Source organism: Gallinula chloropus (assembly GCF_964237585.1).
Source record: "Gallinula chloropus genome assembly, chromosome: 6".
Lineage (NCBI taxonomy): Eukaryota > Metazoa > Chordata > Aves > Gruiformes > Rallidae > Gallinula > Gallinula chloropus.
The window spans coordinates 25,762,790-25,789,977 of NC_140091.1; the positions used below are offsets into that span (position 1 = coordinate 25,762,790).

Genomic DNA, 27,188 nt, shown 5'->3' on the forward strand with positions numbered 1-27,188 from the left:
GGGTGGTTGTGGTCCTGAACACCAGCCCATCTCGCGTCCCCGTGATCCAGTGGGGTGGGGGTTGTTCCTGGACAGATATACTGGGGTGTGCTGGGAGGTGTAGGGGCTCCTGTGCTCGACTAAACAGGAGCTGAGCTCCTCCATCCTGCATGGGATGACTGCGTTTTGGCTGCCTCTAACTTTGGGTCTCTGGTGTTGGTGGTGTTTCTGCCTGCCCTTTGTTTTGGGTACCCTTCTTCCTTCCAGCCCTGAGCCCAGGACTTCAGCTGAGCTGAGATCAGGTCCTGATGGCTCCTTTTTTTTTTGCTTGCTCTTTTCTGATGAGAGCAGCGTTGTGGTGCTCAGTGTGTGCCTGGAGCCATGCTGGAGAGGGGAAAACAGCACCCCAGAGCTCAGTCCCACCGTGGTTTTTTTGAACCTGCCTCCAGTACCATGCAGGCAGTTTCCACCTGAGTTGGTGGTGCTGCCTCGAGCAGAGAAGGGGATTAAAAGTGGGCACAGCAGGTGGGAGGGTCGGATGTGATTACAAGCTCTGCTTGCCCAGCTGGAATATAAACAGGGCTTTTCCCCTCTGTGAGGCCTGTCTCTCCAGGGGGGAACCAGAAAGCCAAGCTGGGTTTTTCCTCCTGGGGCATAGCCTGGTTTTAAGATCATGCACCCAGTGGAAGGGACAAAAACCATCTGGTCTATGCCTTGGCTACTCTCCACCTGCAAGGGAACAAGAGGGTGGATGAAGGGGGACTGGGTCTGTCTTCAGGGTGAATGTAGGTCTTGCTGAGCTACCAGGCATGTTCCCTCCAGCTGGAAAGCAGGTTACTGGTGCTGTGCCTGCTAGGGCCTGCCTGCTAGGGCAGGCTTCGCTTCTGCTGCTGGGGAGTCCCGCCAGCACCTCTGGCTTTCTCTCCCAGCCCCATCTTGCTTTTGCTGCTGCTCCTTGGTGCCACAACAGCGTGTAAGGACTTCAGACCCCTGCTGGCACCAGGTCTGAGCAAGAGAGGTTAGTTTTGCACTTGCTAGCTAGAAGGAAAGCCTGGCTTTGGAGCTGGGCCAAGGGCCTTGGAAATCAGGTGCTGGTAGGACAAAGGCTTCATGGCAACCCTGCTGAACTAACAGCTGCTGAATTCGGGAGGCCCTGTGAGCCCTGTCCTTGCTGGGCTGAGCAGATCCGTCAGCAGCGTGTCCTTAGGGAGAGTTTCCAGGTTGGGCTGAGCTCTGCTCAGCGCAGGCACTAGTGCACCACCCCAGAGAAGCTCTGTGTTACCACCGTGCTGGCAGCGTGCTGCTTCGGGCGGGCACAAATGCTTTTCCAGCTCCCCAGGATCCATGGAAGACAAAGAGGCAGCACCCTTTGTGTCTTGTGCCTGCCATGGACTCACCCCTCGGTACCAAAGGGATGGGTCCACCCTGGGCAGCTGAGCATGGGCAGCAGGCTGTCGCCCTGGAGAAGCTCGCTCTCCTCTGCAGCACTGCGAGAGTGCTTCCACAGGCTCCCTCAGGGGGCTGGGGTGCAAATGACTGTACTGGAGAAGCTGTGCAGGGAAAGGTGCCATGGCCAGATCCTTCAGCGTGCTTTGCTGTGTTGTCAGCATGAAGCATTGATCAGTTTTCTGTCCAAGTCTCTGAATTCCAAGGTCATCCCCAGCACAGACCTTCCCCTGGCACCAGCAGCAGCAAATCAACAGCCCTGGTCAATAACCTCACAGTAACAGAATTTATTGAGCAAGTTTTATATACATATATATATTTTTTTCCCAAGGCTGAAGAGACCATTGCAGTGTCTGGCCTAGGGTACAGTATAAAGCAGAGTCTCGTTTATGTTCCTTTGAGATACCATGGTCTTAATGCTGCAGCCTGTGCTGTCCCACCCTGGACTGGTAGCAGGAAAACTCTAGTTGGTTGTTGTTTCCAGAAACGCCTGCGTGCCTTGGGGTAGGTTTTCACTTAAGAGATGTTATGAAGGAGATTTTACAACAAAAACAACTCCTTCACCCGAGGTCGGGGTCTGTTTTATCCATTCCCTCTTTTTGCAGAAGACAAGAGCTCTTCATTAGGGGCTGTTTTCCACATGATCACTCCTTTTACAAGGAATGGCGTGTTTTGGCTGGAGTCGTGCGTTCCTTCTGCAGGGCTGGTTCCACCTCCCAGGCTCGCTCCCAGGCAGCGAGACCCCCAGGCACCCGAGGGCAGGGGAGGGAGGAGGCATCGCTGGCTACAGCCCTGCTGCGGGCGGGGAGAAGCCTCCCCACCCCTAACTCTGGGAGCTGGCCACAGCAGAGGGGAGTACGTTCCCTTTGCAAAACAGGAGCTTCCAGGGGTCCGAGCGCGGGGAGGACACCTGGGTACCACGCTGGGCGCGCTCCCGGCTCCCCTCAGGCTGCGCCAGGCCCGAGGCCTGGCCGGTCAGGGAGCGAGCTGCGGCCGCACCGCCCAAGTAAACCGGCAGGCGGCCCCCCCGCCCCGCTGGAGGGACCGGCACCCGCTGGAGGCCGGGCCTCAGCTGGCGGAGACCGGCGGCCGCGGGGCGGTGAGGAAGCTCGGGGCCGGCCCAGGGCGAGGGACGGGGCCTCTGCGGCCGCCCCGCCACAGTAACGGCTCCAGCCGCCCGCCCCCGCGGCTCTCGCGAGACCCTGCGGGACGGCCCCGCGCAGCGCACCGGTGAACGGCAGCGCCCTCCCTCGGGGAGCCGGAAGTCGCGCGTCTGCGGCAGGGGCAGCAGCCTTCCCCATTGGCTGTCGTCAATGGCGCTGCCGCCGGCGGTGACTGGCGGCTCAGCGCGCAGGCGCCAGGAGGGGTGAGGATGGCGGCGCCGGCCCGGCGCAGTGTGGTGTTCGTGACGGGCAACGCCAAAAAGCTGGAGGAGGTGGGCGCGCTTGTCAGGCGGGGCCGGGCCGGGGGGGCTGGGGCTGGGGCCTGACGGGCGGGTGTCCTTCCCTTCTCCCCCCCCCCAGGTCACTCAGATCCTCGGGGACTCCTCTCCCTACACGCTGGTGGCGAAGAAGATTGACCGTAAGTTGGCGGCGGGCCCCGGGGGGACGCGGCGGCGAGGCCCGGCCCGGCCGCCTCCTGATCGCCGGCCTTTGTGTCCCCAGTGCCGGAGTACCAGGGGGAGCCGGACGAGATCTCCGTGCAGAAGTGCTGCGAGGCCGCCCGGCAGGTCGGTCGCTTCCTCCTCGCCGTTTCGGAGCGGGGTGAGGGTGCGGGGGGACCCCCTGTCCTGGCAGCCGGGAGCGTCGGGGCTTCCGACTCGGGGCCGTGTCCGGGCCGAGCCGTGCTCCCGTCACCTGTCTGCATCAGGCCCGTGCTGGGGGGCGATGGCATGTTGCTGGTGACACGGTGCTTGCTTAGGCAGCCCCGCTGCAGCCTCTCCAGCCCCTCGTGTCACTCGAGCAGCAGGAGGATGTGACAGATCCTTCAGCCCAGCCCCGGCAGCTGCAGGAGTTTGCTGTCAGCTGGAGCTCCTGATGCTTCACCTTACAGAGCCGGCTCAGGGACTGATGTCCTGAAAGAATGGAGTGAGGACTGAGACTTGAGAATATTGGGCGTGCATCCAGGATACATGCAGCACCTCAGGGTGGGGAGGGGGGACACGGTGTTCAGCTCTGCTGATTTTTCTCCATATGAGATCTTCCTCTCACACTTCAGCCACTCTGGCCTGCCTGGGGAGAGCACAGGTTTAGTTGTGTCTGTCTGGCATGGATTGCCTCCAAGATTGAGTGCTTTAGTGGCCAATGGATTTTTGTGATGTTCCTGTTGTCATGGAAAATTGAAGGTGGGAGAGAGGAAGAAAATGGGGTTGGAGGCAGTGCCTTCCTGTGCATCTAATGTTTCTGCCCCTTGGGCTTTCGCTGTAGGTTCGGGGACCTGTTATAGTAGAGGATACCTGTTTGTGCTTCAATGCCCTGGGAGGACTTCCAGGACCATACATGTAAGTAGGAAGGCACTTGCTTCACCTTTGTCATAGTTAGGAGTGTGGGCTGGCAGCTTATGCTTCACGAGGGATTCTCCACACACCAGGAGCAATAAGGTCAGGGAAGTGATTACTGGTCTGTGTTCTCAGCTTTATCCTGCACCCCAGGGGCTGCACTTGAACTCCTCGAGTCTTGCTGTAGGTCATGGTGCAGGACGAGAGAAACTGACATGAATCTCCTGATCTGCAGTCCCTGCTCCTGCAGCCAGCTTGGGAACCTGGCCCCACAGTGGGCTCTGCAGAATTAAGGCACTGTGTGTTTCAGCAGGACGCTGGGATGAGTGTCCCGTAGGTCCTCACAGGGACACCTTGGGACACCTTTAATCGGGCAGATAAAAAGACTATTCCATTACAGTGTAACTCCTCTAACAAAATACCACCTGCCCTAGCTCCTGGAATTAACTGTTAGCATGATTAATTCTTCCAACCTATCTCTGCTGAGCTAAGCAGGATGAAGTTGTCACTATAACTGGGTGTAAGATATCATCCAGTTTTGCTGGGAAGGCTGTTTTGGCGTGTTGCTGCTCACGAGTGAGAACTGGGTGACTTGCAGAGACCCTGGTACTGCAGTAAACTCAGAACCCCACTGCTGGTGTCACTGTCCCCTGGGCAGTTCAGGAGCTCAGCCTGTTGTTTTTGGTAAATAGTCCAGAATGAGGTGATATGACAGCACACTTCAGAGGGATTCAAAGGACTATGAAAACGTAGGCAACTGGATCTCAAGGATGCCTGTTTTTCTGCAAAGTAATAGCAAAAATAAATCTTTCCTCTCTTCTTTCCTTTCAGAAAATGGTTCCTGGAAAAGCTCAAACCTGAAGGTACTGCCCTCTTCCCCACCCCTGTTACTGCTCTGCAGGTGACTCGTTCCTTTCCAAATGAAATGGGTCCCTGTTGAGCATGCTGGGCTCTGCTGAGAGTGCCTGCCCACCCACCGTGCTGCCTGTTTTGTATCTGGTTCCTCTCCTGCCCTGTGCCCTTCCTCGTGGGATATTGTTTTACCTCAGTAGCTTCAGCATCATCCCTGGATTCCCAGACTCCTGCTTCTGCAGGCTGGTTGCCAGGGCTTATGGGAACTTCTTGTCATCAGTGTGACCTGGAAGACCTGCTGCTCCCTTTGATTCAAAGACCCGGGAGCTGCTAAATTTGGCAGGGGGGGGTTTCGACCCTTTACTTCAATTAACAGTATGACCGCAAATCCCACGCTGGTGTCACAACCACGAGTGAATCACACTAATTCAGTGTGAACTTCAGGTCTCTGGTGCCAGGCACTTGTTTGTTCCCAAATAAATATCAGGGCCCTGCGCTATGGCTCAGCTTTGTCACCCCTGTAGTCATTCTTCTCCCCGAATGGAGAATGCTCCCTTGATCCCTCTTGAGGTGGGTGGGTGTGTGGTGCTCCGAGGGGAAGGCAGTAACGCTGGGATCCTTTCTTTCCGTGTCGCTCAGGCCTGTACAAGCTGCTGGCTGGGTTTGAAGACAAATCAGCCTACGCGCTCTGTACCTTCGCGTTCAGTACTGGGAACCCGGAGGAGCCAGTGAAGCTGTTCAAAGGCCAGACTCATGTAGGTGGTGTGCCTGGGGATGGGGGCAGGGCTGTAACGGGAATTCTGTGATGGCATTGGCTCTGGTGAGGGCAGTTTTCAAAGAATCCCAGGGGTTGGAAGGGATCTCGAGAGATCATTGAGTCCAACGCCCCTGCTAAATGCAGCAGCTCTTTGAATGCCTTCGGAGCTGTTGGGGAACAGGCTGAGGGAGAGCGTGGGTGGTGTGTGCTGAACGCTGCAGCCCTTTTGCCCTGCTGTGCATACCGAATGCTTTGCATGTAACTTCAGGCTCTTCAGCCTCCTCATCTCCCTCTGGCAGGGTGATATCTGAATATTATTTCTGTTAATTGCGGGGGTAAAGGTGCTGTCAGCATAGGGCAGCACCATGGAGCGCCCGAGTTTAGGGCTGCTGATGTGGGTTGCCTCCTGGGGAGGTGGTGTGAATGAGGAGAGCACCATGCACTGCGCCTGCGGCAGCTGCAGCATGAGATACGGCTGTGTGTGTGTTGCTCTTGGGGCTGTGTTTCTAATGCGACTGCGAGGGAAGCGCTGGGAAACCACAGCTTATGGGGTTTGCCTTGCTATCTCTTGGCAGGGGCTGATAGTGGAGCCCAGAGGTCCTCGGGATTTCGGCTGGGACCCCTGCTTTCAGCCGGACGGCTACAACCAGACGTAAGCGATGGGGCTTTTACCTATAGCTCGGTGCAGGCGAAAAGCCGGGGATGTGGTTGCGTGCAGGGAGGGCGGGAGGGAGGGAGAGAACATGCTCCTGGAGCTGAGCACAGGGGTGTGCCGGCTCCGCCGTTCGCACACCCTGACACCTGTGGCTTTCCTCCCGCCCAGGTACGCTGAGCTGCCCAAGGCCGTGAAGAACTCCATCTCGCACCGTTACCGAGCGCTGAGCCAGCTCTCCGCCTTTCTGCAGAGCAGCTGCACAGAGCCCTGCCCGGGCCCCAGCTAGCTGCGCCCCGGCCGCCAATAAACCCGCGCCTCTGGAAAACACCTCTACCCACTCGTTGTGTGTTTTTGCGCCCGGCAGCATTGAACCCACCGAGGAGGGCAGGGCAGGGCAGGGCAGGGCCCCGGTCCGGTCCAGCTCAGCCCGGCCCGGCTCGGCCCGGCCGCCCGCGGAGCCGGCAGGGACCCGAGGAGCGGAGGGGGACCGGCGTTCTCCCGCGCGGAGATGCGGTCGAGCCAATGGGAAGCGGCCGGGGGAGGGAAGAGGAGGGAAGCGACAGCCAATCGGCTGCGGAGTTGCCGCGTCCAACGAGCGCGTGGCGCCCCCGGGTGAGGTCATCGCGCGGCGCGGCGGGCAGCGCCGCGTGGGGCGAGAGTGGCCCCGGGCCCGAGCCGGCCCGGCCATGGACCTTCTGCCCCGGAGCCCCGGCGAGTTCGGCTCGGCCCGGTACTGGGATCGGTTCTTCCGGCAGCGCGGGCGACGGCCCTTCGAGTGGTACGGGGCCTTCCCGGAGCTCTGCCCCGTGCTGCACAAGTACGTCCGGCCCCGCGATAAGGTGAGAGCCCCGGCCGGTGCCCGCCCCGAACCTCCCCCGCGCCGGGCTCCGTACGGGCGGCGAGCTGGGGGCCGCCGTGTCCCGGCTTCAACGCCCAGCGTACGTTGACGCGGGCGGTGCGAAGCCCCCGCCGTGCCGCGGTGAGAGAACGGGAGACCCGCGAGTATCCCCGGGACGGGGGCTCCGAGGATGAAGACACCCGCCCCGCCCCGAAGGAGCCGCGGAGGGCGCAGCGCTGCCGCGCCTGTGAGGCTCTCCCGCCTGGAAACGTTGCCTCGGGGCCGCGGAGGGTGGGTTTGCGGGTGCGCGGTCTTTGCGGCGGGCGTGTGGCCGGTGTTTGCTGGCAAAACGCTTTGGGGCGCGTTGCCAGGGCGCTCTCGCCCTCACGCTGCTCTTGTGCCGCTCCTCAGGTGCTGGTGGTGGGCTGCGGGAACTCGGAGCTGAGCGAGCAGATGTACGACACGGGCATGTGTGAGGATGTCGTGAACATCGACGTCAGCGACACAGTGATCCGGCAGATGCGAGAGCGGAGCGGGAGCAAGAGACCCAAGATGAGTTACCTGGTGATGGACATGCTTCAGATGGACTTCCCTGACGCCGGTTTCCAGGTTGTCCTGGACAAAGGCACACTGGATGCCATCCTCACTGATGAAGAGGAGGCCACTCTAGCCAAGGTGGACAAGATGTTTGCCGAGATCAGCCGGGTCCTGCAGGTAGGAGGGCGCTACCTCTGTGTCTCCTTGGCTCAAGCCCACGTGCTGAAGAAGGCAGTGGACTACTTCTCCCAGGAAGGCTGGGTCGTGCGCATCCATCAGGTTGCTGCCAGTGGGGACAAGCAGCAGTTTGTCCTACCGGTTTTTGTCTACGTCATGACGAAGTTCAGGAAGATCTCTGGCTCAGCACCACAGATTCTGGAGATCTGCTCCGAGGAGCAGGACAAGCCAATGCGGGTGGAGAGCGCAGAGCGGCTGGTGGCAGCAGTGAAGGACAGGCAGCATTACGCCCTGCTCTGCAGCCAGCTCAGCAAAACGCCCTGTGGGGAGCAGGTTTCCCTGGATCTGTGTGACAGGGCGAGTGGGAAGCCTCGCTACACACTGCATGTGTTTGATAGTCCCTTGGTGAGACCTTCCCGGGACAATCACTTTGCCATCTTCATCAGTGAGTACAGCCTCTCCTGCCTGCAATGAGACAGTGCTCTGGCCAGGAGCTGCCAGATGGCCAGCAGTCCTGGCCGTGCTGGAATCAGGGCTGGAGAGGGAACTAACCCACCTGGGCAGGGTTCAGTTGATGTTTTAGTCCTGGCTCTGTGCTGGGACATGGGAGTTGCTTGGAGGTGCAAGTAGAGATCTCACCCAGAGCTTGCTGGCTGAGTGGATGCCCATCTGGCAGCAGAGGGATGCTACCAGCCCTGCCTCCAAGGTGGTGGTTCCTACCTCTGTGCTGGTGACAGCCACCATTGCATGTTGCTGCATAGAGCTGGAGCTTGGCAGGCGCAGCTGAAATGTTGGTGCTGATCTCTGTGGGTGCCTTGGCTGTCTGGGACCAGGCTGCCCAGGGCTGTGCTTCACTCTTGTGCTCACACCTGTGGAGACATGTCAGGCCGTGCCAGCAGCACTGTTCCCTCCTTGTGTGCCTGCAAAGCTGGGGCTTAGCACAGCCTGGAGATGGGTTATGAGGCCGTTGGATGCCCCCCTGTTATGGGACACGGCTTTTCTAGCCTCCTGCATGAGCCTGCCCCAAATGGGAAAGTTCCCAACTCTGGTGATGGTTGCAGAGCATGGCTCTAGGCATGCAGTGGTAGCTCCTTGTGATGCCTTGCTGTTCCCTGCGGCTTCTCTCTCGGAGGTTGGGGTGACTCAGGGGCTGGGACTGGCCCAGGCTGACGGCAGCCCCTTCTGCAGTCCCACAGGGCAGAGAAACGGAGTGGCTCTTTGGGACCGAGGAAGGGCGGAGGCAGCTGGCTGCCAGCGCGGGCTTCAGGCGCCTGGTCACTGTGGCCCTGCACAGGGAGCAGTGCTACGAGGGCATGGCCGGCATCCAGGCGGAGCTGTCGGGGAAGGTGATGGAGCTGGCCCCGCCGGGCCTCCCTGCCCGGCAGCAGGTGAGCCCCACCACCCGCCCCCCTCGCTTGGCTTCCCCAAAGCTGGGGCCAAGCTGTGTGTCGGCAGCGAATCCCCTTCTCCAAGGGACACCAGGCTGCAAGGAGTGAGCTGGCAGCCCTGGCTGGGAGGAGACTGGCCTCTGGTTTAGCTCCTCCCGCTCTCCTCCAACTGGCCGCCTTTGCTTGGCGGCAGGATTCAGTGTTAAAGTCCTTGCCCTCCAAAACCCAGCATCCCAAGAAAACCAGGCATTCTGAAACCCTGAGAGCATCTGGCCTCTTCTTAATCCTGGCTTTAACTTCTCCTGTCTCTTCTGTCTCCTTCTTGCCCCAACTCCCCAACCTTGAGTTCATGCAGAAAAGTCTTGGGGTGTCTGCACCCTGTATCCCAGCACATGTATGGGAGGGGAGCTGGTGTCCCATGTGCTGGTCCCCAGCTCCTCTGCTCTGTGTCCACTTCATCCTGGTTCTTCATCAATAGCTAGGGCAGTGGGAATGCCAGGGTCTGTTCCTGTTGGATTTCCTTCCCCACAGCAGTCCCTGTTCTCCCTGCAGGTGCCTTTCCTGTCCGTAGGAGGGGACATCGGGGTGCGCACGGTGCAGCACTGTGACACCAGCCCCATGAGTGGGGAGTATGTCGTGGAGGATGTGAAGGGGGACGGCACCTGCTACTTCCGCCGCCTCATCTTCCTCAGCAACAGGAACGTGGTGCAGTCGGAGGCTCGGCTCCTGGCCCCCACACCTCTACCAGGTAGCGGCAGAGGGTGACTTTTTGGGGTGGCAGAGAGTGAGATTGTTGCAGGAGGAAGATTAGAGTCCCGCTGGGACCTTCCTGCCTTGTCCTGGAGCAGCTCTGGGAGTGTTTTTACACTCTGCTGCTGACCTTGTGGGTGAGACGGGCTGGGGGTGGCTAGTCCCTGGGAATCACCCTGTCTCCCACCTTGCCTTACCACCTGATGCCTCCTGTCGTTCAGGCCAGAGGAAGCGGAGGAAGGACAAGAAGCAGCCCAGCCCTGCTGAGCTACCCACAACCATTGACAAGAGCTACCTGTGCTGCGAGCACCACAAGGCCATGGTGGCAGGGCTCTGCCTGCTGGGGAGCCCCGACCCTTTCCCAGGTGATGAGGCTGTGCTGGGGGCATGCACACGTGTGTCCCCATGCCCCTGCTCTTTGGGGAAGGGCTTCCTTGGCCCCGGGCACCCTTTGCAAAGCTGTTTGGGGCTGCTGGGTGGGATGAGCATTGGGAGTGTGACCATCCTGATGTCTCACTGGGTGCTCTCCATTGGCAGGAGCCTTGCTGGCGGTGCTCGTGGTGGGGCTTGGTGGGGGCAGCCTGCCCCTCTTCATCCATGACTACTTCTCAAAGGCCCATGTGACCGTGGTGGAGATCGACCCCACCATGCTGGAAGTGGCCACACACTGGTTCGGCTTCTCCCAGGGTGACCGGATGCAGGTGCACGTCTCTGATGGCCTGGACTATGTGGCCAGGCTGGCAGCTGAAGGTACCGTCTTGCAGAGCATCCCGGGTGCCCCGTTGAACCCACTGGGTGACGTGTCAAGGACCAGAGTCCTGGGCTGCTTTTGCCCTCTACTTCCTGTCCCTGTCCATCTCCTGCTGTGTGTCATGAGCTCCAGCTTAGCCAGGGTTCTGCAGCTCACAGGCCTGTCCTTGCCCATGTGTGCATGCAGGGCATTTGCTGCCTCCCCTGGTGCCGGGGGCTGCTGCCAGGTGTTCCATTTAGCAAGTGAAGCCCCAGGAGAGAGAAGTGTCTGTAGCACAGCAGAGAGGGTGTCTCGACCACCCTGTTGCCTCCCCACTGTGCATGGCTCATCTTTGTCCCATGGGATAACAAGTCTCTGCACTCCCTCCTGCAGCCCAAGTCCAGTACGACGCCATCATGTTTGATGTAGACAGCAAAGACCTCACGGTGGGGATGAGCTGCCCACCCCCAGCCTTCGTGGAAAAGCCCTTTCTGCAGAAGGTTAAAACCATCCTCAAGCCAGAAGGTAGGAGAGGAGATGTGGCTGTGCCTCTGCGGCCAGGCTGGATGGACCTGTGTGGGGTTTGAGTAATGGGGCTGTGCCACTGTTCCTCATCCTGGAGAACAGTGACTGGGATTGCTGTGTGGCATCTGCCGCTCCTGGTGGATCCCAGATCCGGGTGTTTCAGTGGGCGTTGTGACAGCAGGGAGCAGGGTGGAATGGGTGGCCTGTACGCTGCTGGGTCAGGCAGGCTGAGACATCCCGGGGGGATGAGGAAGGTGGCAGGAAGGCAGAGGGTGTAGGCGGTACCTGGGAACAGATAGTGTGGCCACCCATGACCCGCGTGGCAGCAGGGATGTGGAGCTGGGCCAAGGGCACCGTGGGGGTGCCAGTACTCCTCGTGCTGCTGCAGGGCAGGCGTTTGCACCCGGGTGGTACCGATTCAGCTGCGTTCCCGGGGGGGGGATGGGGAGCAGGGTGCTCTGAAGGGCTGATCTGAACTCCCATCCCTCTCATCCTGCTGCAGGAGTCTTTGTGCTCAACTTGGTGTGCCGTGACGCCCAGCTGAAGGAGTCTGTCCTGGCCACGCTCAGGGAGGTCTTTCCCCTGCTCTATGCCCGCCGGATCGAAGGCGAGGTCAACGAGATCCTGTTCTGCCAGCCCAGCCCTGAGCAGCGGCGGGACCCCACAGAGCTGGGGGCACGTGCCCAGGCGCTGGAGGGGGCCCTGCGGCAGCCTGGGCGCCCCTGGGACAGTTCGTACGTGCTGGCGGACATGCTGCAGGCTGTCAAGATCCTGTGAGAGGGGCTCTGATGCCACTTGAACGAGAGAGGCCCTCACATGGATGCTGTGGGGGGCCACCGTGGCCCGGGTCTGCCTGAAGGATGGGCATGGGGAGGTGCTCCCCAGGAAAGGGTCTGGGATAGTGGAGGGCTGTGCAGCCCAAGGGGCAGCATTGCAGGGGTGAGGGGAGGAAGGTGCTGCTGGCTCTGGCAGTACTGCGGGTTTGGGTCTGTCCCCATTGCTTTTCTTCTGGGGGAAAAATGCCCCTCCGTGTGTTCCCTTCCCCTTGAGCACAGCTCCTTCCCTCTGATGCTGCCTCCTGATGCATCTCCAGCATCCACAGTTGCTGATGTCTTCAGATCTCCAGTCCTGTCCCAAACCTGGCTGAGGGCTGTGAAAATAAAGTACTCAGGTTTGCTCTGAGGCACACAGTGCTTTGCTGGACTTATTTCTGGCATGCTCAGCACTCCTGGAAAAGGTACGGTCACCCCTTCTCCTCAAGGGTACTCTGTGGGGGCAGGCACCTTCCCCTTGTACCCCACTGCCCCCTCCTTACTGGACACAGTCCCCTGCCCCCATGTGTCTGCCCCTCCTGTGCATCTCTCCAACCGTTGCCCCTGTGAACTGGGCCCTGTAACCCCCTGGCCCCAAATCCATTCTCCACTGGGCACACCAACCCTGGTGCAGGTCAGCCTTCCTCCAGGGGGAAAAGGCAGCAGGAGCATTCCCGTTGCGGTGTTCCCAAAGACCTAGTTCCTGCCCAGGCAGCTCATTTTTTCTCTCATAAAGCTTTCAAAGCCTGGTCCCTCCTTGCTGAGTTTACCTGAAGTGTGTCCTGGCTGTTTACACAGCAGCTCCCACATACAGCAGAAGTCATTCTGGGGTGGGCTGCGTCTTCTCCCCTCCAACAGCTGGTAACAAAACAAGTCTGAGATGTGATATCAGTGATCAGCTTGCAGACATCAAAGCAACAACCTACTTGGGCATTGTGATGCTTTGTCCCTGGCCCCACACCCTTATCCCATGCTCCCTTCTGCCCCTGGCACCCCGAGTGAGGATGTCTTTCTGTCAGCTGCCTCCCAAAGCAACTCCTCCCCAGCCCAGGGTGCTAACAGCACCCCAGAAGGATCTCCAGGAGGGATCTGACCTAACCATGGATGTTTGACACAACAGTAGCCACATCTGAGCACCGCTGATGGAGCCATCTCACCAACTTTGCAGTTCATGTACTCTGTTCTACCAGGCTTGTTGTGGCCTGCAGCTCCTTCCTCAGCAGGACTCACCTCTCCTCTGCCTGGGGAAAATACTCCTTTAATTGGAAAGCAGAGTGAGAGGGTGCAGGAGCCTGAGGGTTTGCAGTTCTCCAGCCCTGTGGGGTCTGTGGAATGGGTCTCTGATCCAGTGGGGACCCTGGCCATTGGCAACTGTGGCTGTATTTTAATTTCCCAGCAGTTTCTGCTTTAGAAACCAGCCTGCTGAGATCCCTCTGATGCTCCCTGCCTTACTCCCCTGCACAGAGGGACAGATCAGTGCCCTACTTTCTCGCTGGGCTGGGCTGCTTCTACACAGAGGGAGCAGATGCTTTTTTTAAATAAGTGCTTTTGATGGTTTCCAGGCACTGGAGAGCAGGGCTGGCCTCCTCCCTGCCTCAGATAAAGGATGGCAGCATGGGCACATGCTCTCTGTATGTTGCTCACCACCCTGTCGCTCCTCTGCGCCGTAGTGGTTTTGGGGCAGCACGTGGATGCTGGTGAAGGGGAGAGAAAAGCCTGGAGCTCGAACTGGGTGGACTTCTGCCTGCCCTCACACAGTTATTTTCTAAAGTTCTTCCGTGATGAACACTTTTTTTTGGAAGTTATTATCCATACAGCTTAGGGATGGCAAATCTCTCTGCTGGATCAGCAGTGCTGCATTTAGTCCACTCTTAACTTAGTTTTCAATTCTCAACGTAATTCCAGTGACACAGGTTTCTCTGTGTGTGCCCTTTATTTTACCAAACCCATCTCCTTTCTTCCCCAGGAACTCACACAAAGGCTGCGTTCATCCCTCCCTCACCCAGTTCTGCCTTTCTGTTGTGCTTCCTAATCGCTGTGGAAGGCCACATCCTGGTGGGAAAACAAAAGCCATCTATTAGAAACAATGTAAAGACGAAATCTCAGTCCGTTGCAGCTGTCCTTGCAGCTACCGACAGCCCTACCAGTTTGGTCTAGAAATACATCTCAGCTGGAAAAATTGGCAAATCCCTGAGTGCTGCAAGTACCTGAAATCTTCCTCTTGCAGGTAAAATGCTCTGAGGCTGGAGTAATTGACGTGTAGTAAATATTTCTCCCCTGGCAGCCAAAACGTTCAGCTAATGTGTATGTTTTGGCAACTGTGTTTCTGTTGAGTGTTGTAGCAATATACTCATGTTTACATCTCTTACTCCTCACTTCCTTCCTTTGCAGCGTAGGCATGCTCTACGTACGGAGATGGGAACAAGCACTTCTGTCACTTAGCAACCTCTGCTGGCTTTGAGATGCTGACTTTCCCTTTCTGGATTTCCCAGCACAAAAAGAGATGGCTGGGAAACTCATCACATGGCTCAGGTGTGAGGCTGCAGCCAGCTCGGGATAAGTTGGGATGGCCCAGCCTGAACACCTCTCAAAGCATCACATCCGTGTTCCTCTGCTGCCCCAGTGAGAAAGGCAGCGGGAGCTGATGGGTCACCTCTGGGTTTCATGATTTTAGGCGCAGAGATGCAACTGGTCATGCCCAATCCTGGAAGCTCTTTGGCCCAGGGTGAAGCTGTGGCCAGGCAGCTGGGCAGGACGGTGATCTGTGAGGCAGGCAGCAGTGGAGTCCCACATGTATACCCCATATGGTATAACCTCCTCAGGTGTCAGAGCCCCGATCCCTGCTCTGCAGAAGGACTGGAAGTGCTGGGCTCTCAGGAAGAGTGTGGGAGCAGGAGGACCACGTACTGTGACCAGCAGCTGAGACAGATAATGCAATAATAAAAGTTACTGATTCTCTCCAGCTGGGAAGAGCTTTGCTGGGGGAGCTTGGTCTTGTTTGCTGCTGCCTGAACATGCAGGGTTACAGTACAGCAAAGGGCTGCCCCAGCCACGTCCAGGAAGCACTTGGGAAATGTTTTGTCCATGAAATCTTTCCCTGGGGAGGCAGTTGTCTTGCCTGGCTTTGTGACCAAGGAAGCAGGCGTGCTGCCAGGTTGTGGTGATGGAATATGGCTCTTTCCTGGGGTGCTCAGGGCTGCAAGGAAACATCTCCGTGGGCTGCAACACAACATGGTGGCCTTTTCCTACCCTGGAAGTGGATGCACTTGATCAAAGAATGCAGTTGGAGGTCACAGGAGAGAGGTCAGTATGCCAGACAGGACAAGGGATTAGGGTGTCGCTGTCCTGAGACTGGGTCAGCAGTGTCCCAGGCACAGGGGAGAGGCAGAAAGTGCCTCTTCTGTACAGGGGGAAACGCTGCAGCCACTACTGCTAATCACAGCTCTGCAGTTACTCTGGCTTTCTTTCACTGGCTTTAATTCTACCTTTTGCAGCTTCGCAGTCTGAGCTTTCCTCCTGGCAGCTATGCAGCCATAATGCTGACTGGCACCTTCATGCCAGCGCTGCGGAGCCAGGTGCTGCTGAGAACCTGGGAGCTCCCCATGCGTGGGGCTCCTTGCCCACACCTCCTCCTGCTTTGTGCCCATCAGCTGCCTGAAAAGCTCCACAAGACTCTGGGTTTGTATCTGAGGCAAGAAGTGGGTGAGGAAGGTCCCTGGAGAGAAGAAAATCGTGTGTGAAGGAGCTTGCCTCTTCTAAATGTTTCCTCGAGGGAGGACGCAGCCTCATCTGTGCTTTGCTCAGCCGGGGGTCCTGCCTGCTCTCCTGGCAGGGGAGCGTGCCTGGCTCTTCCCTGCAGGCATCTGCAAATCTCTCTGGTAGTTTATACATAACCCATTTTTCATGAGGGGAACTGCACTGGTGTGTGTTTATAAAGCAGCCTGGGGACCTGATCCAAATGTCCTCAGTTTTAACGTCATGCTGCCTGGTTAGGAAGAAGCGTCTGTGGGTCAGTTCGTAGGCTCACATGCTACAGCTGCACCCTGAAGCCAGGCTATTTTTGCCATATATTTTTCTGGAAGTCAGGACAGGACAAACTTGCTGTCCATAGGCTTGATCTGAAATGCACCAGAGGCTTTGACAGGGCTGGGGGCCCCAGGCAGGCTGTGCTGGAGCTGGCAACATCTGGAAGTGAACAGCTGTGCTGACAGAGTTGGTGGTGCCAGTGTGTCACCCTGGGGAGCAGGGTACCCTTCCTGACATGCTGGGAAGAGGAGGTCAGCGAAGGTCTGCTGTCCTTGCCAAGCTGGTCACGTGCCAAAAGGAAATGATAAATATCATAGGCCACATCTGAGTGCAGGGTGAAAATATAGAGCGTGTTTAGCTGGCTAAGCAATGAGCAGCACACCTGGGGATTGCACCTGCTGCTCCCCAGGAAAACACGGCCCTCTGATGCTGGTTTGGGTCTGCTTTTTTCAGGGTTATTCATTGCAAGAAGCTTTGCAATGGTCATAGAATCGTTAAGGCTGGAAAAGACCTCCAAGATCATCTAGTCCAACCATCCCCCCTTATTACTATCTCATCCAACCTTTCCTTAAACGCCCTGAGGGACAGTGACTCCACCACCTCCCTGGGCAACCCATTCCAATGCTTAATTTCTCCTAATTTCCAACCTGAACCTCCCCTGCTGCAACTTGCATCTCTTCCCTCGTGTCCTGTCGCTAGCATTACCCCTGGTTAGCTTAGCCACTCTGAATCCTGATAATTCAGAAAGCCAGGCTGGGCTCTGCACGGGGGTCTGGAACAAGCTGCCTGGAGAAGTCTGTTAAAAAAAGCAGAGACCTGAAGATGCACTTGGGTGCCCTTCCTCTCTTCTTCACTGCTCTCTTTGAGTCATTGGAAAAACAAGTATCCTTATGATAACGTGGGCATGCATAATGAAAATATTAATGCTTTTTCCAGGAGGTGGGAAATCTATACTTGGCTGCTTGTGGCTTTTTTTCTGTGGGGAAGAGTGGATTTTTGTGTGGAGTGATGGAGTTACAGGGTGAGTGTGGTCACTTAGTGGCTTTAACTCAGCTTCAATAGACAAAAAAGTCTGGTTTGGAAACTTCCCATGCTCAGGGCAATAACTCAAACTTTTCCTAATTGTAGATGGTTTTTGTTGGGTTTTGGTTTGGTTTTTTTTTTTTTATTTTTTAATTGTGGAAGCAAAGATGTAACTTAAAGAATTAAAATATGTATTTGAAGAATGGAAAAAACAGCTCCCTAAATTATAAATTGAAGAAGCCCATAGCGTTTCTTCTGAAGGCATGGTGCCTTTTTTAATTTTCATCTGACTCTTGTGGAGATGCAGCCCTATCGCCAGGCTCCTCTTCCACCAGTCTTGATTATTTCACTGGGGCAGCACAAAGTGCTCTGACACTCAGACAGGGCGGACTTCCAGCCTCCATAGAAACCTATGAACTGGAGGAAGGCCAGGCAGCTACTCTAGTGCCTCCTGGCATAGCCCACTCACTTAGGAATGGGGAAAAAAATAGCCATGCTGCTAATTGGCATAATTATGTCAATAATCCCCAGGCTCCATCTAGATAGAAATGATTCAAGGCTTTTCCCAGAGGTTGGGATGCTGAGGAGGTGTTCTAACTTCAGTGACAAAGCCACTGCTAGAGAAGCCATCTCTGCCTTATGCCCATTAAAAACTTTTTAATCTGTTAATTTGTTTCCAGGGTTAGAAGTCAGTCTGTTGTAGGGAGTAAATTTTTATGCTTATTGAGAGCTCTGGCCAAGAAGTTTTGATAATCCTCCAGATCGTTAGTGTCTGTCAGCCTGTGGGATGATCACAGTTCCCTTTTGTTTTGCTTTTCACACTGAGCGAGGCTGGTGTCTGGTTTAACACAGAGGTTTAACTTCCGTTGCCGCAGGACTCCAAAGCCTCTGGTTTGGATATTTTCGTGCTGTGACTGCTGCCAGTAATCACAGATAGTAAATCTCATCTCTGCTGTTCGCCTGCGCTTTTAGCTCAGCCTCACTGTGCATTTTTGATTGAACCCACTACAATGACACGGCTCGGAGCTTGTTACCGCTTCACAGCCTGTGCCTGAACTACCCACCTGATACCAGCCCGGTCAGACCTGGCTTCTCGGGCCTGTCCTGATGCGGTTCCCGTGAACGCCGTGGCTGAGTGTCGGAGCTGTTTGCCAGGGCCCCTCGCGTGCTGCAGGGATGGATGCAGGGACAGATCATGGATCCTACTGCTCGTGTTCCCGCTGCGGGAGGGAGTCGGGAGGAATTCAGCCACCGAGACTGCCCCAGAACACCTTGCACGGTGGATCGGGAAGCGCTGAAGCCGGCTGGCTGCCAGGCCCCAGGGCGGTGAGCAGAACCCCGCTTCTCCGCGTGCTCCCAGTGTGGTGCCAAACTTGCAGAGGAGGAGTGCGTGCTGCCTCCCCTCTGCTGGGTGCCTGGGGGTGGCACGGCCCGGCCCCTCGCCTCACTGGGGGCTCACAGGGGACACTGCAGGCCTTTCGGACAGCGGGAGGGGGCAGCCGGCTGCGCTCGGGGGAGAGGGGCAGTGCGGCGGGCTCAGCGCACGGGCCCAGCACAAGGGTCCCGGCACTGAGGGCGGCGGGGGGGCTCGAGGCTGCCGGGAGGACCCTATGGGTGCTCCCTGCAAGCTGCGGGCCAGTGCCCGTCAGGAGGCTCAGTCGGTGCCAGACTGCAGAGGGGCTCCCAGGATTCAGCCCTGTCCACCGGGTCCCGCACCGGGCGGGGGCGTGGCCCTTCCGCGGAGGCCCCGCCTCCAGGCTCGGGGGTGGGCGCATGCGCAGTGCGCCGGCCGTTACCTGTCAGCGGCGGCGGGCGAAGGAGAGGAGGTGGGGAGGGCACGGCCGCGGCGGGATGGAGGGGCTCATCCCGCTCGTCAACCGGCTGCAGGATGCTTTCGCGGCGCTGGGCCAGAGCTGCCTGCTCGACCTGCCGCAGATCGCGGTGGTGGGCGGGCAGAGCGCCGGCAAGAGCTCCGTCTTGGAGAACTGCGTCTCCAGGTGAGGCGGCGGGCGCGAGCCCCCTTCGGCGGCCGCCCGGCTGCGCGCGCCGTTCCTCGCGGTTGTTTCCCACCCCCTCGACCCTCCCCGACCCCAAACGGCCGCCGCGCGCGCTCCCCACCCTTCCCGCGCTGCGCCCCCGCGGCGGCGGGGAGAGGCCGGGTGCCCGCGGGGGCGCACGAAGTGGCGGGTGTGTGTGTGGGGGATGTGTGTGTGTTCGTAGCTCCGCGCCCACCGGTGCCGCTCGGTACGTCCCGTCCACCCCCCTCCTGCTGCCGCGGGGGCGGCGAGGCGGGCCCTGGCACGACAGCGTCCTTGGCTTGCGCGCTGCGGGGATGCCGCCGCCGCGACTCCGCTGTGGGCGCCTTCGTGTGCCCAGTGTAACCGCCGTCGGGGTCGGAGGGGGGGAGCAAAAAGGTGTTGCAGCCCCAGATGCGGTGGGGTTGGTGGGTCTGGTCGGTTCGCGGGTCCTTGGCGCCGTCCGAGTGCGCGCCTGGGTGTGAGCTCTTAGGAAAGATGCTGTCGGGGGGAAGAAAGGAGAAGCCGGCTGGTTCGGGCGGCCCTTCTGGCGGGCCCGCCGCGTCCCCGAGGATCTCCGGAGGTAAAGCTGAACTTCACCTGCTGTTTGATGAAGTTTCTGCTGCGTTCGCCGCAAATAGCGGGCGGGCTCCTGGAGTTGGGGGGTGGGGGGGCGTGGGGCAGGGGGTGTGGAGCCTGGCTGCAGTCGTTAGTCAGCGAGCGGGGAAGTTAAAATGCGCGGAGGTCTTCTGTAAAGGTAACATGGAATTCTGGCTCTCTCCACAGCCTGGCCGTGTGTCAGACTGAGATAGCTCTTGATGCAATCTGTAAAAATACTGTGTGGTGGTTCTTTATCTCCCTTTCAGAGCTCACTCTTGCCGTGTTCAATTGTAGTTTTCTCTCTACTTGAAGACTGTAGTGAGCTGCTTATGTTGACGGTGCTGCCAGGCTCTCCAGTTTAGAAAGCACAGTGAGACCTTCAGAAATCACTGCTAGCCCTCAAAGGATTAATTTTCTTTAAACAAGCAATAAAGTATTTTTGTTATCTTTTGGTTGTTTTCATCTGTGTGACTGGGAAGCTGTGCAAAGCACATGTGCTGATGAGGAAAGGCATCTCCATCTTTCTTGTCAGTAAGGATGGTTTTGTTCCTCTGTCAAATCCTTGTCTGGGGTGGCACCGTGCCCTGGGATCGGGGCTGAGTGTGGTGGACCGTGGGCTGATGTCTTTATCTGGATCCAGCCGGGCCGATGGAAGAGGTGACTGCTCCCAGATGCTTGTTATCGCTCCCCTGCTAGAGGGATCTGCTCCATCTGATCCGCAGGTGGAGCTGCAGTGCGCTCCCGCTCCTGCTGCCCGGATGCGCCTGGCTGGATCAAGAGGTGAAAAGGAGCGGTTTGTGCTAATGTGGCCCGTTTGGACTAGCGACTGGAACTCACACAAACAGGAGGTAGACATTTCTAGCAAGGGTTACGTAGAAAAGCAACGGGCAATGACTTTTTTCTCACCCACATAGTTATTTGTAGTGCCAACAGTGGACGTTGCAAGAGAGTCTCTTCAGTGAAGAATTTGGATTCTTTCAACTAGAGTTCCACATCATTGGTTTATGCACTAACTTCTTGACAGATAGTATCAGCTGATCTGTAGTGCCTCCTGATTTGCAAAGCTTGGAGCCTATTGCAGATGTGACATTGAAATGTGGTACTTCAGACCTCTTCCATGAGACTTAAGCAGCTGTGTTTTACTCGCGCCTCTCCTCTGGAGTGAGTGTGTTGGTCAGCAGATGTGTGGCTACTTGTGAAGCTGTGATAACTTCATTGTGAATCCTGGGAACCAGATTAATAAATATCTGGGAGATAAGAAGAATGTTTTGCTTGTCAGACCAGCAGCCGAAATGGTCGGTGGTTCTGTTTAGTAAGCCATAGGACGTTCCTGGTTTTGTGGGATAATGAAGCTGCTTTCTGTAGACAAGAAGTTTATTATATCTGTGTCTCTGTTAACATGGCTTATAGAGGTAGCAGGTCTCATTGTAGAGACACATTGCACTCATTTCTTTTTGTTACTGGTATACTGAATGCAGTGTGATTAACCATGGGGCAAACATTAACTAATAGCAGTAAAGCTTTGAAATTCACATCAAAATAAAATGGTCCCAACATTGCTCTGAATTTTGAATGTCAATTCTCTCTCTTTTTTTTTTTTTTTCCCCTTGGTTTGTGTTGTGGTTGGTTTGTTGTTTTTTTGTGTGGGTTTGTTTTTTTTTTTACCATGTCAGTGTCTATAATTAGTAGATTTTGTACTCTTAGCCTTCAGAGAGATGCCTAAGATCTCTTCGCCTTCAGGAATAGCTATAATTGATAAGAGGAAGGCCTCCTATTCTCCATGTGGAGGGCAGTATTTGCTATAAACATGCTGTTGGTTGATAACCTGAGTATTAGTGGAGCTCTAGTCAGGTTAGTAAGGCTGTTCTCAACTCCAGGATCAGATTGTTCTCTGCTGTCCTGTAGCTCTAGACCATTGTGCTTGTTTCAGGTCTTCACAGGGTCCTTGCTTTTGCAAGGATGACATTTTCCCCCACGCTTGGACAGTGGAAACCTATTTGCTAGCTTGGTGGTAGCATCAGAGCTGGAGTTCTTCCTAACTGCCCGGGAGACGTGCTGGGCTGTACAGCGTTACCCACCATCTAGCACATGCGCTGACATAATTGTTCAGAAGGGTTGTGAGGAATGTGGTTCTGGCATAGCTCTCGGCTTGGCAGATGGTTCTGCAAGTGGGATCCAAGTCCTGTTACTTCTGAAGCGCTGTGTGACATGCATCCATTGCTGTCCCAAGGGTGGCACCAAGCCTTGTTTAGGTGCATGCGTCCTTAATTACTAACAACAGTCAGTGAATGGGTAGGGATTAGAGCATGTTCGATCTGCATCAGTGCTGGTATTGTGTGAGGTTTGCCTGCTCCAGGAATTGTGTGCCACCCAGAGTTACATAGGGCATTGTCAGTTGGCTGGGAGCAAGGCTGGAGTGGAACAGTGTCAGGTCTCCCAGTGTAGCTGTTACGGTACTATTTGGATTGGCATTCACTAAGGTATTTGGAAAGTTTGCTTTTATGGCCCCTCTGTGTGCAAGGAGACTTTGCTTCATTTTTATAGTCAAGGACTGTGTTTGAAGGGTTTCCTTTCAGATTCTGGTTATATTTAGGGATTCCAGAGAGCACCTGAGGACAATAGCTACTTCCACTTACGGGTTAGACCTTCATGTGTTCCGAACTGGAGCTCATGGCACTCATTTCAGGAAATGGTATTGTCTGAAGAGCAAATGTTCCTCTTACCTGTTTCTCTCTATAACGGAAGTAAATTTGTCTTTAAAATAGTGAGGCAGTGTTCGAAGCAAAGGATCTAGTGCAATCTTCTGGCAGAAGCTGGCAAGAGAGAGATTCAAGAGTGCAAACGGGAGCCAAATGTGTAGTGCCAACAGAGTGCTGGTGGGAGATAGGCGCTTTCCCTGCTCTTACTCCTTTCCTACAGATGAGTGGAGGACCGTGACCTTATATGTTGTTTGTGCTTTTTAAACATCTTGTTCTTGATAATAATAGTGTTACTTAAAACTAATGGCAGGAAGCAATCCGTGGAAACTGTGTTTGGAAAGAAAGCATTTTCTATTATTTCATATACCCAAATGGGTTTTTAAGGTAACTAAAGGCACAGATGGCAAGCTACCCTGTCAGGGCATTTTTCTCCATATCTGAGTCAGAGTCTTGTTTTATTCTTACAAAATAGTGAGAAATTAATAATTAGATTTCAAACCTGAAAGCTCTTTACTTCCTTCCCTGCTTAATATAATATAAACTGCATGTGGCCAAATAATTGTTTTATATGAGATGTGAACTCTTGATTGTAAGCCCGTCAGTCAGAATCAACCAAGCACTTTAGATTTAAGAGCCTGAGGTCTGGTTTTGTACTACAGCTTTGCAGCTTTTTGATCCCAGACGCTTTTGATAGCCTTACAGCCACTGTATAGCTATTTATAATGCCATGTGTACCTTTTATTTTCTTTCTTTTTTTTTCCAAATCATGATTCCTCATGCGCTCAGCTTGTTCTTTCTCCTTGAGATGGCGGTTGTGAAAAGACTGCGTTGAGTCATTAGGGGAAGAGAAAGGACTTTAAATCTGGCTGTAGAAGCAGAGAATCGCTTCGAAGAAAGTAGACACATACGTAGATTACCAGCTTCCTGGGGGAGATACAGTTAAAATCCGTGCAGATATTTTATTCTTTCAGTTGCTAGTCATCAACAGAAAAACTTCTTTTTTTTTCCAGAAAATTCTTCTGTTTTTGTGAAACTGACATGAAAAAAATCTAAGTAGTCAGAGATACAAACTAAAGTGTGGTGGTGTGTTTTCTTTTTAAAATCTTAAGGATCTTCTGGAAATGAGAATCAGCCACTCCTTTTCCTGACTAATTAAGCCATTGTACAGCTGTATTGAATGTATCAGTCTAGTTGTCAAAGTACTCTGGTGCACTGAAAGCAAGAATTGTTTCTGGATATTCCATTAAATAGAAACAGCAGCAAGACAGTGGCTTATTTAAGTTTCTTCTCCAAATACACGTTTACTTTTGTTGCAGAACAAATACAGCCATTTGGATAGGATATAGATGGCCTAGTTTTGTCCTTAAATTTAACTCTGATGTGGATTTTAAGTTCATTTTTATACCAAGTTTTGAAAATTGATATATACAAAGTAAAGCAAACGTGTAGTTAAAACCAGACATGAAAACAAATATGCTGGGCATTGTTCTTTTTTTCCTTCCATCACATGAAAAGCACAAGTTTTCCTTTGTTTCACATTTCTAGCATTTAAATTTTACCAATTAAAAGATTTCTTCTACTTTAAGAAAAGCTGTAGTCTGTAATGCGGCATAGTACAGGGAGCTCTGACCTATGTTCTGGCATTTAAGATGAGTGTATCAAGCACTTTAGAGATGTTAAATCAGTGAGTAATACTTAATACTCTTGTAACGTGTACTTGTGAGAAGACATATACACATGGCCTTAACAGAACTTTGGCATACTATATATGATTAGTATATTGAGGTGGTTTATATGAGGAAAGGCTGAGTGACCTGGGACTGTTCAGCCTGGAGAAAAGAAGACTAAGGGGGGACCTTATTAATGTTTATAAATATCTTAAGCATGGGATGGAGGGGGAATGGCCAGCCCCTTTTCAGTGCTCTGTGGAGACAGGACAAGGGGCAATGGCTGCAAGTTGGGGCACAGGAAGTTCCGCACCAACAGGCGGAAGAACTTTTACACAGCAAGGGTGAGGGAGCCCTGGGACAGGCTGCCCAGGGAGGTGGTGGAGTCTCTTTCTCTGGAGAGATTCAAGACCCGTCTGGATGCCTCCCTGTGCAATATGAGCTGGGCAGCTGCTTTGGCAGGGCGGTTGGACCCGATGATCTCTTGAGGTCCCTTCCAACCCCTATGATTCTATGATTTTGTGATATGAAGTGTGAGACACAGATTTCAGAAAGACCTCAAAACCCTGCAAAAAACAACCCTCAAAAACCTCCACTCTGGTCTTGAGTACCTTCTGAGAAATCTGTGCTATAAACTCAGTGACAATTCTTATGGGAAGTTCATTTAGTGAGAGGTTTATGTAGTGGGCTTGTTTTGTTTTTTATTTTTTGACCATAGATATTAACTTAAATCAGATAAGAATCAGCAAAGTTTAATGCAGAAACACTTCTGGGAATTCAATAGATTGACTCTCTGGGCTCTTGTATAACATTGTAAATCCCAATTCTCATCGCCTTCAGGAACGAGCCTGAATTTGGGATTTGGTGGTGTTGAAATCAACAAATAACATGCAGCTTTGATGTCTTTGTTTCTTGCTGGGCATTCCTCCTGGTAATGTTTCAAGCTTATGTTATTTGTCTTTGTAAATGAAATAGAAAACAAAGCTTTCTAGTTGAGATATATACATGTTAACAGTAATCCTATTGTTGGGATCCACCTGTAAGCATAGGAAGTGGTGTGGACTGCAGCAGAGAAGTATGGACACTGTTATCTTATGTGTGAGTGATTTACTGCCTGACCTCAAACAGGTTTTTTTAAACATAGCTTGCATCTGTATCCAGGTGTGTATGCCTTGAGCCTCTACTCTTGTCTGAACTGTATGGAGGATTTAGATTTTTATTCCTTTATTTTTTAAGATGCTTCTGTTTCTAAAGGAAGAGGTTAGCATGTAATCTTAAAATCAGTGTGGGATAACTCTGATTGTAGTCTAAAACTTGCTGTTATGCATTTCTCTTTGTGTGATGGCTGCTTTTGATACCTACGCGGCACCAAAACTGAGTATTGGATTCTGTTCTGTACACCTGAGACATAGCAGTGTTTCTTCTCAAAAAGGGACCCTTGCTGGTGTTTCGTTTGTGCCTCTAACAGCTTGGTTGTGAAGAGAGCTTGTGTTTGTGGTTTGCTGTCCATCAGCTGATCACTGAGAAAACTAATGATCTTCATTTAAGTATTCATGGGTTTCTTAAACAACGTCTACCCATTTGCAAGCACAGAGGGACAGAGAAGCCATTTTTTGCCTTTTCTACTCCTTCTGTTTTTTTTTAAAACTTATTTTTATTTTTTTTTAAACAATGCATTTCAGAATAAGATTTTCTAGTAAACAGAAGCCCATGAAATCCCTGTTTGCTGCACTCATGTAACGGGTTACTAGGAATCGTTTTGATGCTGCGTGTCTGCAGTGTAAAGCCTTTAGTGTAAATATGCTGAGAACAGGAAATGAGCATTATTTAACTGTGACCTTGCATCTTTTTTCTTCAGTAAGTTGCATTGAGATAAACAAGGCAGCATTATTGAACTAGAGAGCAGCACAATCCCATTTAACTGCATGCTGGGCTTTGATGTACTGCCAAGTACTGTTGTCTGTGATAGCCTCTGGGATGCAAAGGAGACTGCAGCTATAGATAAGAGAGTTTTCAACTGAAGTGTCTAGCGATAATGTCAGCTTTTATAATTTGGCTGTGGAAATCATGCCTTTAATACAGTACCTTGCAGGGTATTTCTGCATCAAGAATCGCCAAGACTTCATTCTTCAGATGGGCAGGAGATTCCCTATTTGCTGTAATGCAGCTGGGGCTCATAGACGGTATGGTCAGAGCTAGATTAACCTTAAAAGCATCAGCACTTTGTTTACTGTGTACAGTGTAGATGCCTAAAAATGTATACATATTTTCAGTGGTGCTTAGCTATAGGGATGCTCTAAAATGATCTGTAACTCACCTGCAGAGAGTAGGCAAGGCACAGTGTGGCAAGTGTGAGAACAACTGTGAGACATTAGCCTCTGCTGCACGGCACTGGGTGAATAGGTTATGTCAACAACCAAGCTGGAAGCTGCTGGAGATATTTCTGCATAATCCATCAGAGGCAGTCTTGTGCCCTTGTGTGCTCACCTGTTAGTTTGTACAGCTGCTAAATAAATGTTGACAGATGATCCCCAACGTCCATCACATCTGGGAAATAGACTGCAAAGCCTTAGGAGTCTGGGCTGAGACGTCTAGCATTATGACTTTGTTGGTTTCTGGGAAGTAGCAGCATAAAACAGTGTTTTGGTCACTCTTAGTATAACATTTTCTAGTGGTAGTAATTCAGTTTCTGGTGAGCAGAGAGATGTGACATCCTGGCTGATGCTGACTTTCAACATTCAGGTAAGCAGACTTTACATTGACATGGACAATATATATGTTTGCACATGCTACAGGCTAAAAGCAAGATGGTTTGGAAACAATTCTCCTTTCTGTAGCTGTCTGTCTATAAAAGCAGGCTGTCTTTACACTGCAGTTCCCACTGTGTATACCTTCTGGAGAAAGTAGAAGAATCCAGTTAAACTCCATCTTTGCAAAATAATCTGAAATTGCTTGTATTGTACCAAGAAAAGTAATTGTACAGTTTGACACCTTGTCCACCACAAAAGAGATAAATATATTTTCACAATGCTGCTGAAGAAGCAGAGGTTTTTTGGACTTGACTAGGACATGACATAACTGACTGTGTGCTGTGCCACTGTTTAAAGAAATCTGTATTGATGGAGCTGAGCTCAGGACAGTGTAATTTGAGAGGAAGGGCAGGAGCTTATTTTGTCTGGTTTTTTGATGACAGCACTGAAATTTGCAGTATCTGA

At 53.6% G+C, this 27,188-nt stretch overlaps 3 protein-coding genes across 6 annotated transcripts in view; all 3 read left to right on the plus strand.

The window, feature by feature from the left end:
* The first annotated feature begins 2,740 nt into the window (after positions 1-2,740).
* On the plus strand, positions 2,741-6,513 carry ITPA (inosine triphosphatase). The gene is made up of 8 exons (XM_084265824.1): positions 2,741-2,860; positions 2,949-3,006; positions 3,090-3,154; positions 3,852-3,925; positions 4,754-4,785; positions 5,414-5,529; positions 6,107-6,183; positions 6,355-6,513. Exons 1-8 carry the CDS (start codon positions 2,798-2,800, stop codon positions 6,470-6,472), a joined length of 603 nt encoding a protein of 200 aa, XP_084121950.1. The 5' UTR covers positions 2,741-2,797; the 3' UTR covers positions 6,473-6,513.
* Positions 6,514-6,845: 332 nt separating this feature from the next.
* METTL13 (methyltransferase 13, eEF1A N-terminus and K55) lies at positions 6,846-12,268 on the plus strand. The gene is made up of 8 exons (XM_084266183.1): positions 6,846-7,025; positions 7,436-8,183; positions 8,927-9,126; positions 9,679-9,874; positions 10,098-10,241; positions 10,414-10,626; positions 11,000-11,131; positions 11,634-12,268. The coding sequence occupies exons 1-8, from the start codon at positions 6,873-6,875 to the stop codon at positions 11,906-11,908; spliced, it is 2,061 nt and encodes a 686-aa protein (XP_084122309.1). The 5' UTR covers positions 6,846-6,872; the 3' UTR covers positions 11,909-12,268.
* Positions 12,269-18,843: 6,575 nt separating this feature from the next.
* The window catches only part of DNM3 (dynamin 3), a gene marked incomplete at both ends in the record, with an annotated part of 176,822 nt that continues 168,477 nt past the window's right edge, over positions 18,844-27,188 (plus strand). For all 4 annotated transcript variants that reach the window (XM_084266457.1, XM_084266458.1, XM_084266455.1 and 1 more), the window contains one exon: positions 18,844-18,989. In XM_084266457.1, the coding sequence (XP_084122583.1) occupies positions 18,844-18,989 (146 nt within the window). The remainder of the gene's footprint in view (positions 18,990-27,188) is intronic.

Bases quoted from the DNA above. Each gene is read 5' to 3' on its own strand.
- ITPA (XM_084265824.1), top strand. From the start codon at position 2,798: ATGGCGGCGCCGGCCCGGCGCAGTGTGGTGTTCGTGACGGGCAACGCC. The intron at 2,861-2,948 runs GTGGGCGCGCTT...CCCCCCCCCCAG, and splicing joins ACGCCAAAAAGCTGGAGGAG to GTCACTCAGATCCTCGGGGA. The intron at 4,786-5,413 runs GTACTGCCCTCT...CGTGTCGCTCAG, and splicing joins GGAAAAGCTCAAACCTGAAG to GCCTGTACAAGCTGCTGGCT.
- METTL13 (XM_084266183.1), top strand. From the start codon at position 6,873: ATGGACCTTCTGCCCCGGAGCCCCGGCGAGTTCGGCTCGGCCCGGTAC. The intron at 7,026-7,435 runs GTGAGAGCCCCG...GCCGCTCCTCAG, and splicing joins ACGTCCGGCCCCGCGATAAG to GTGCTGGTGGTGGGCTGCGG. The intron at 8,184-8,926 runs GTGAGTACAGCC...CCCCTTCTGCAG, and splicing joins TCACTTTGCCATCTTCATCA to TCCCACAGGGCAGAGAAACG.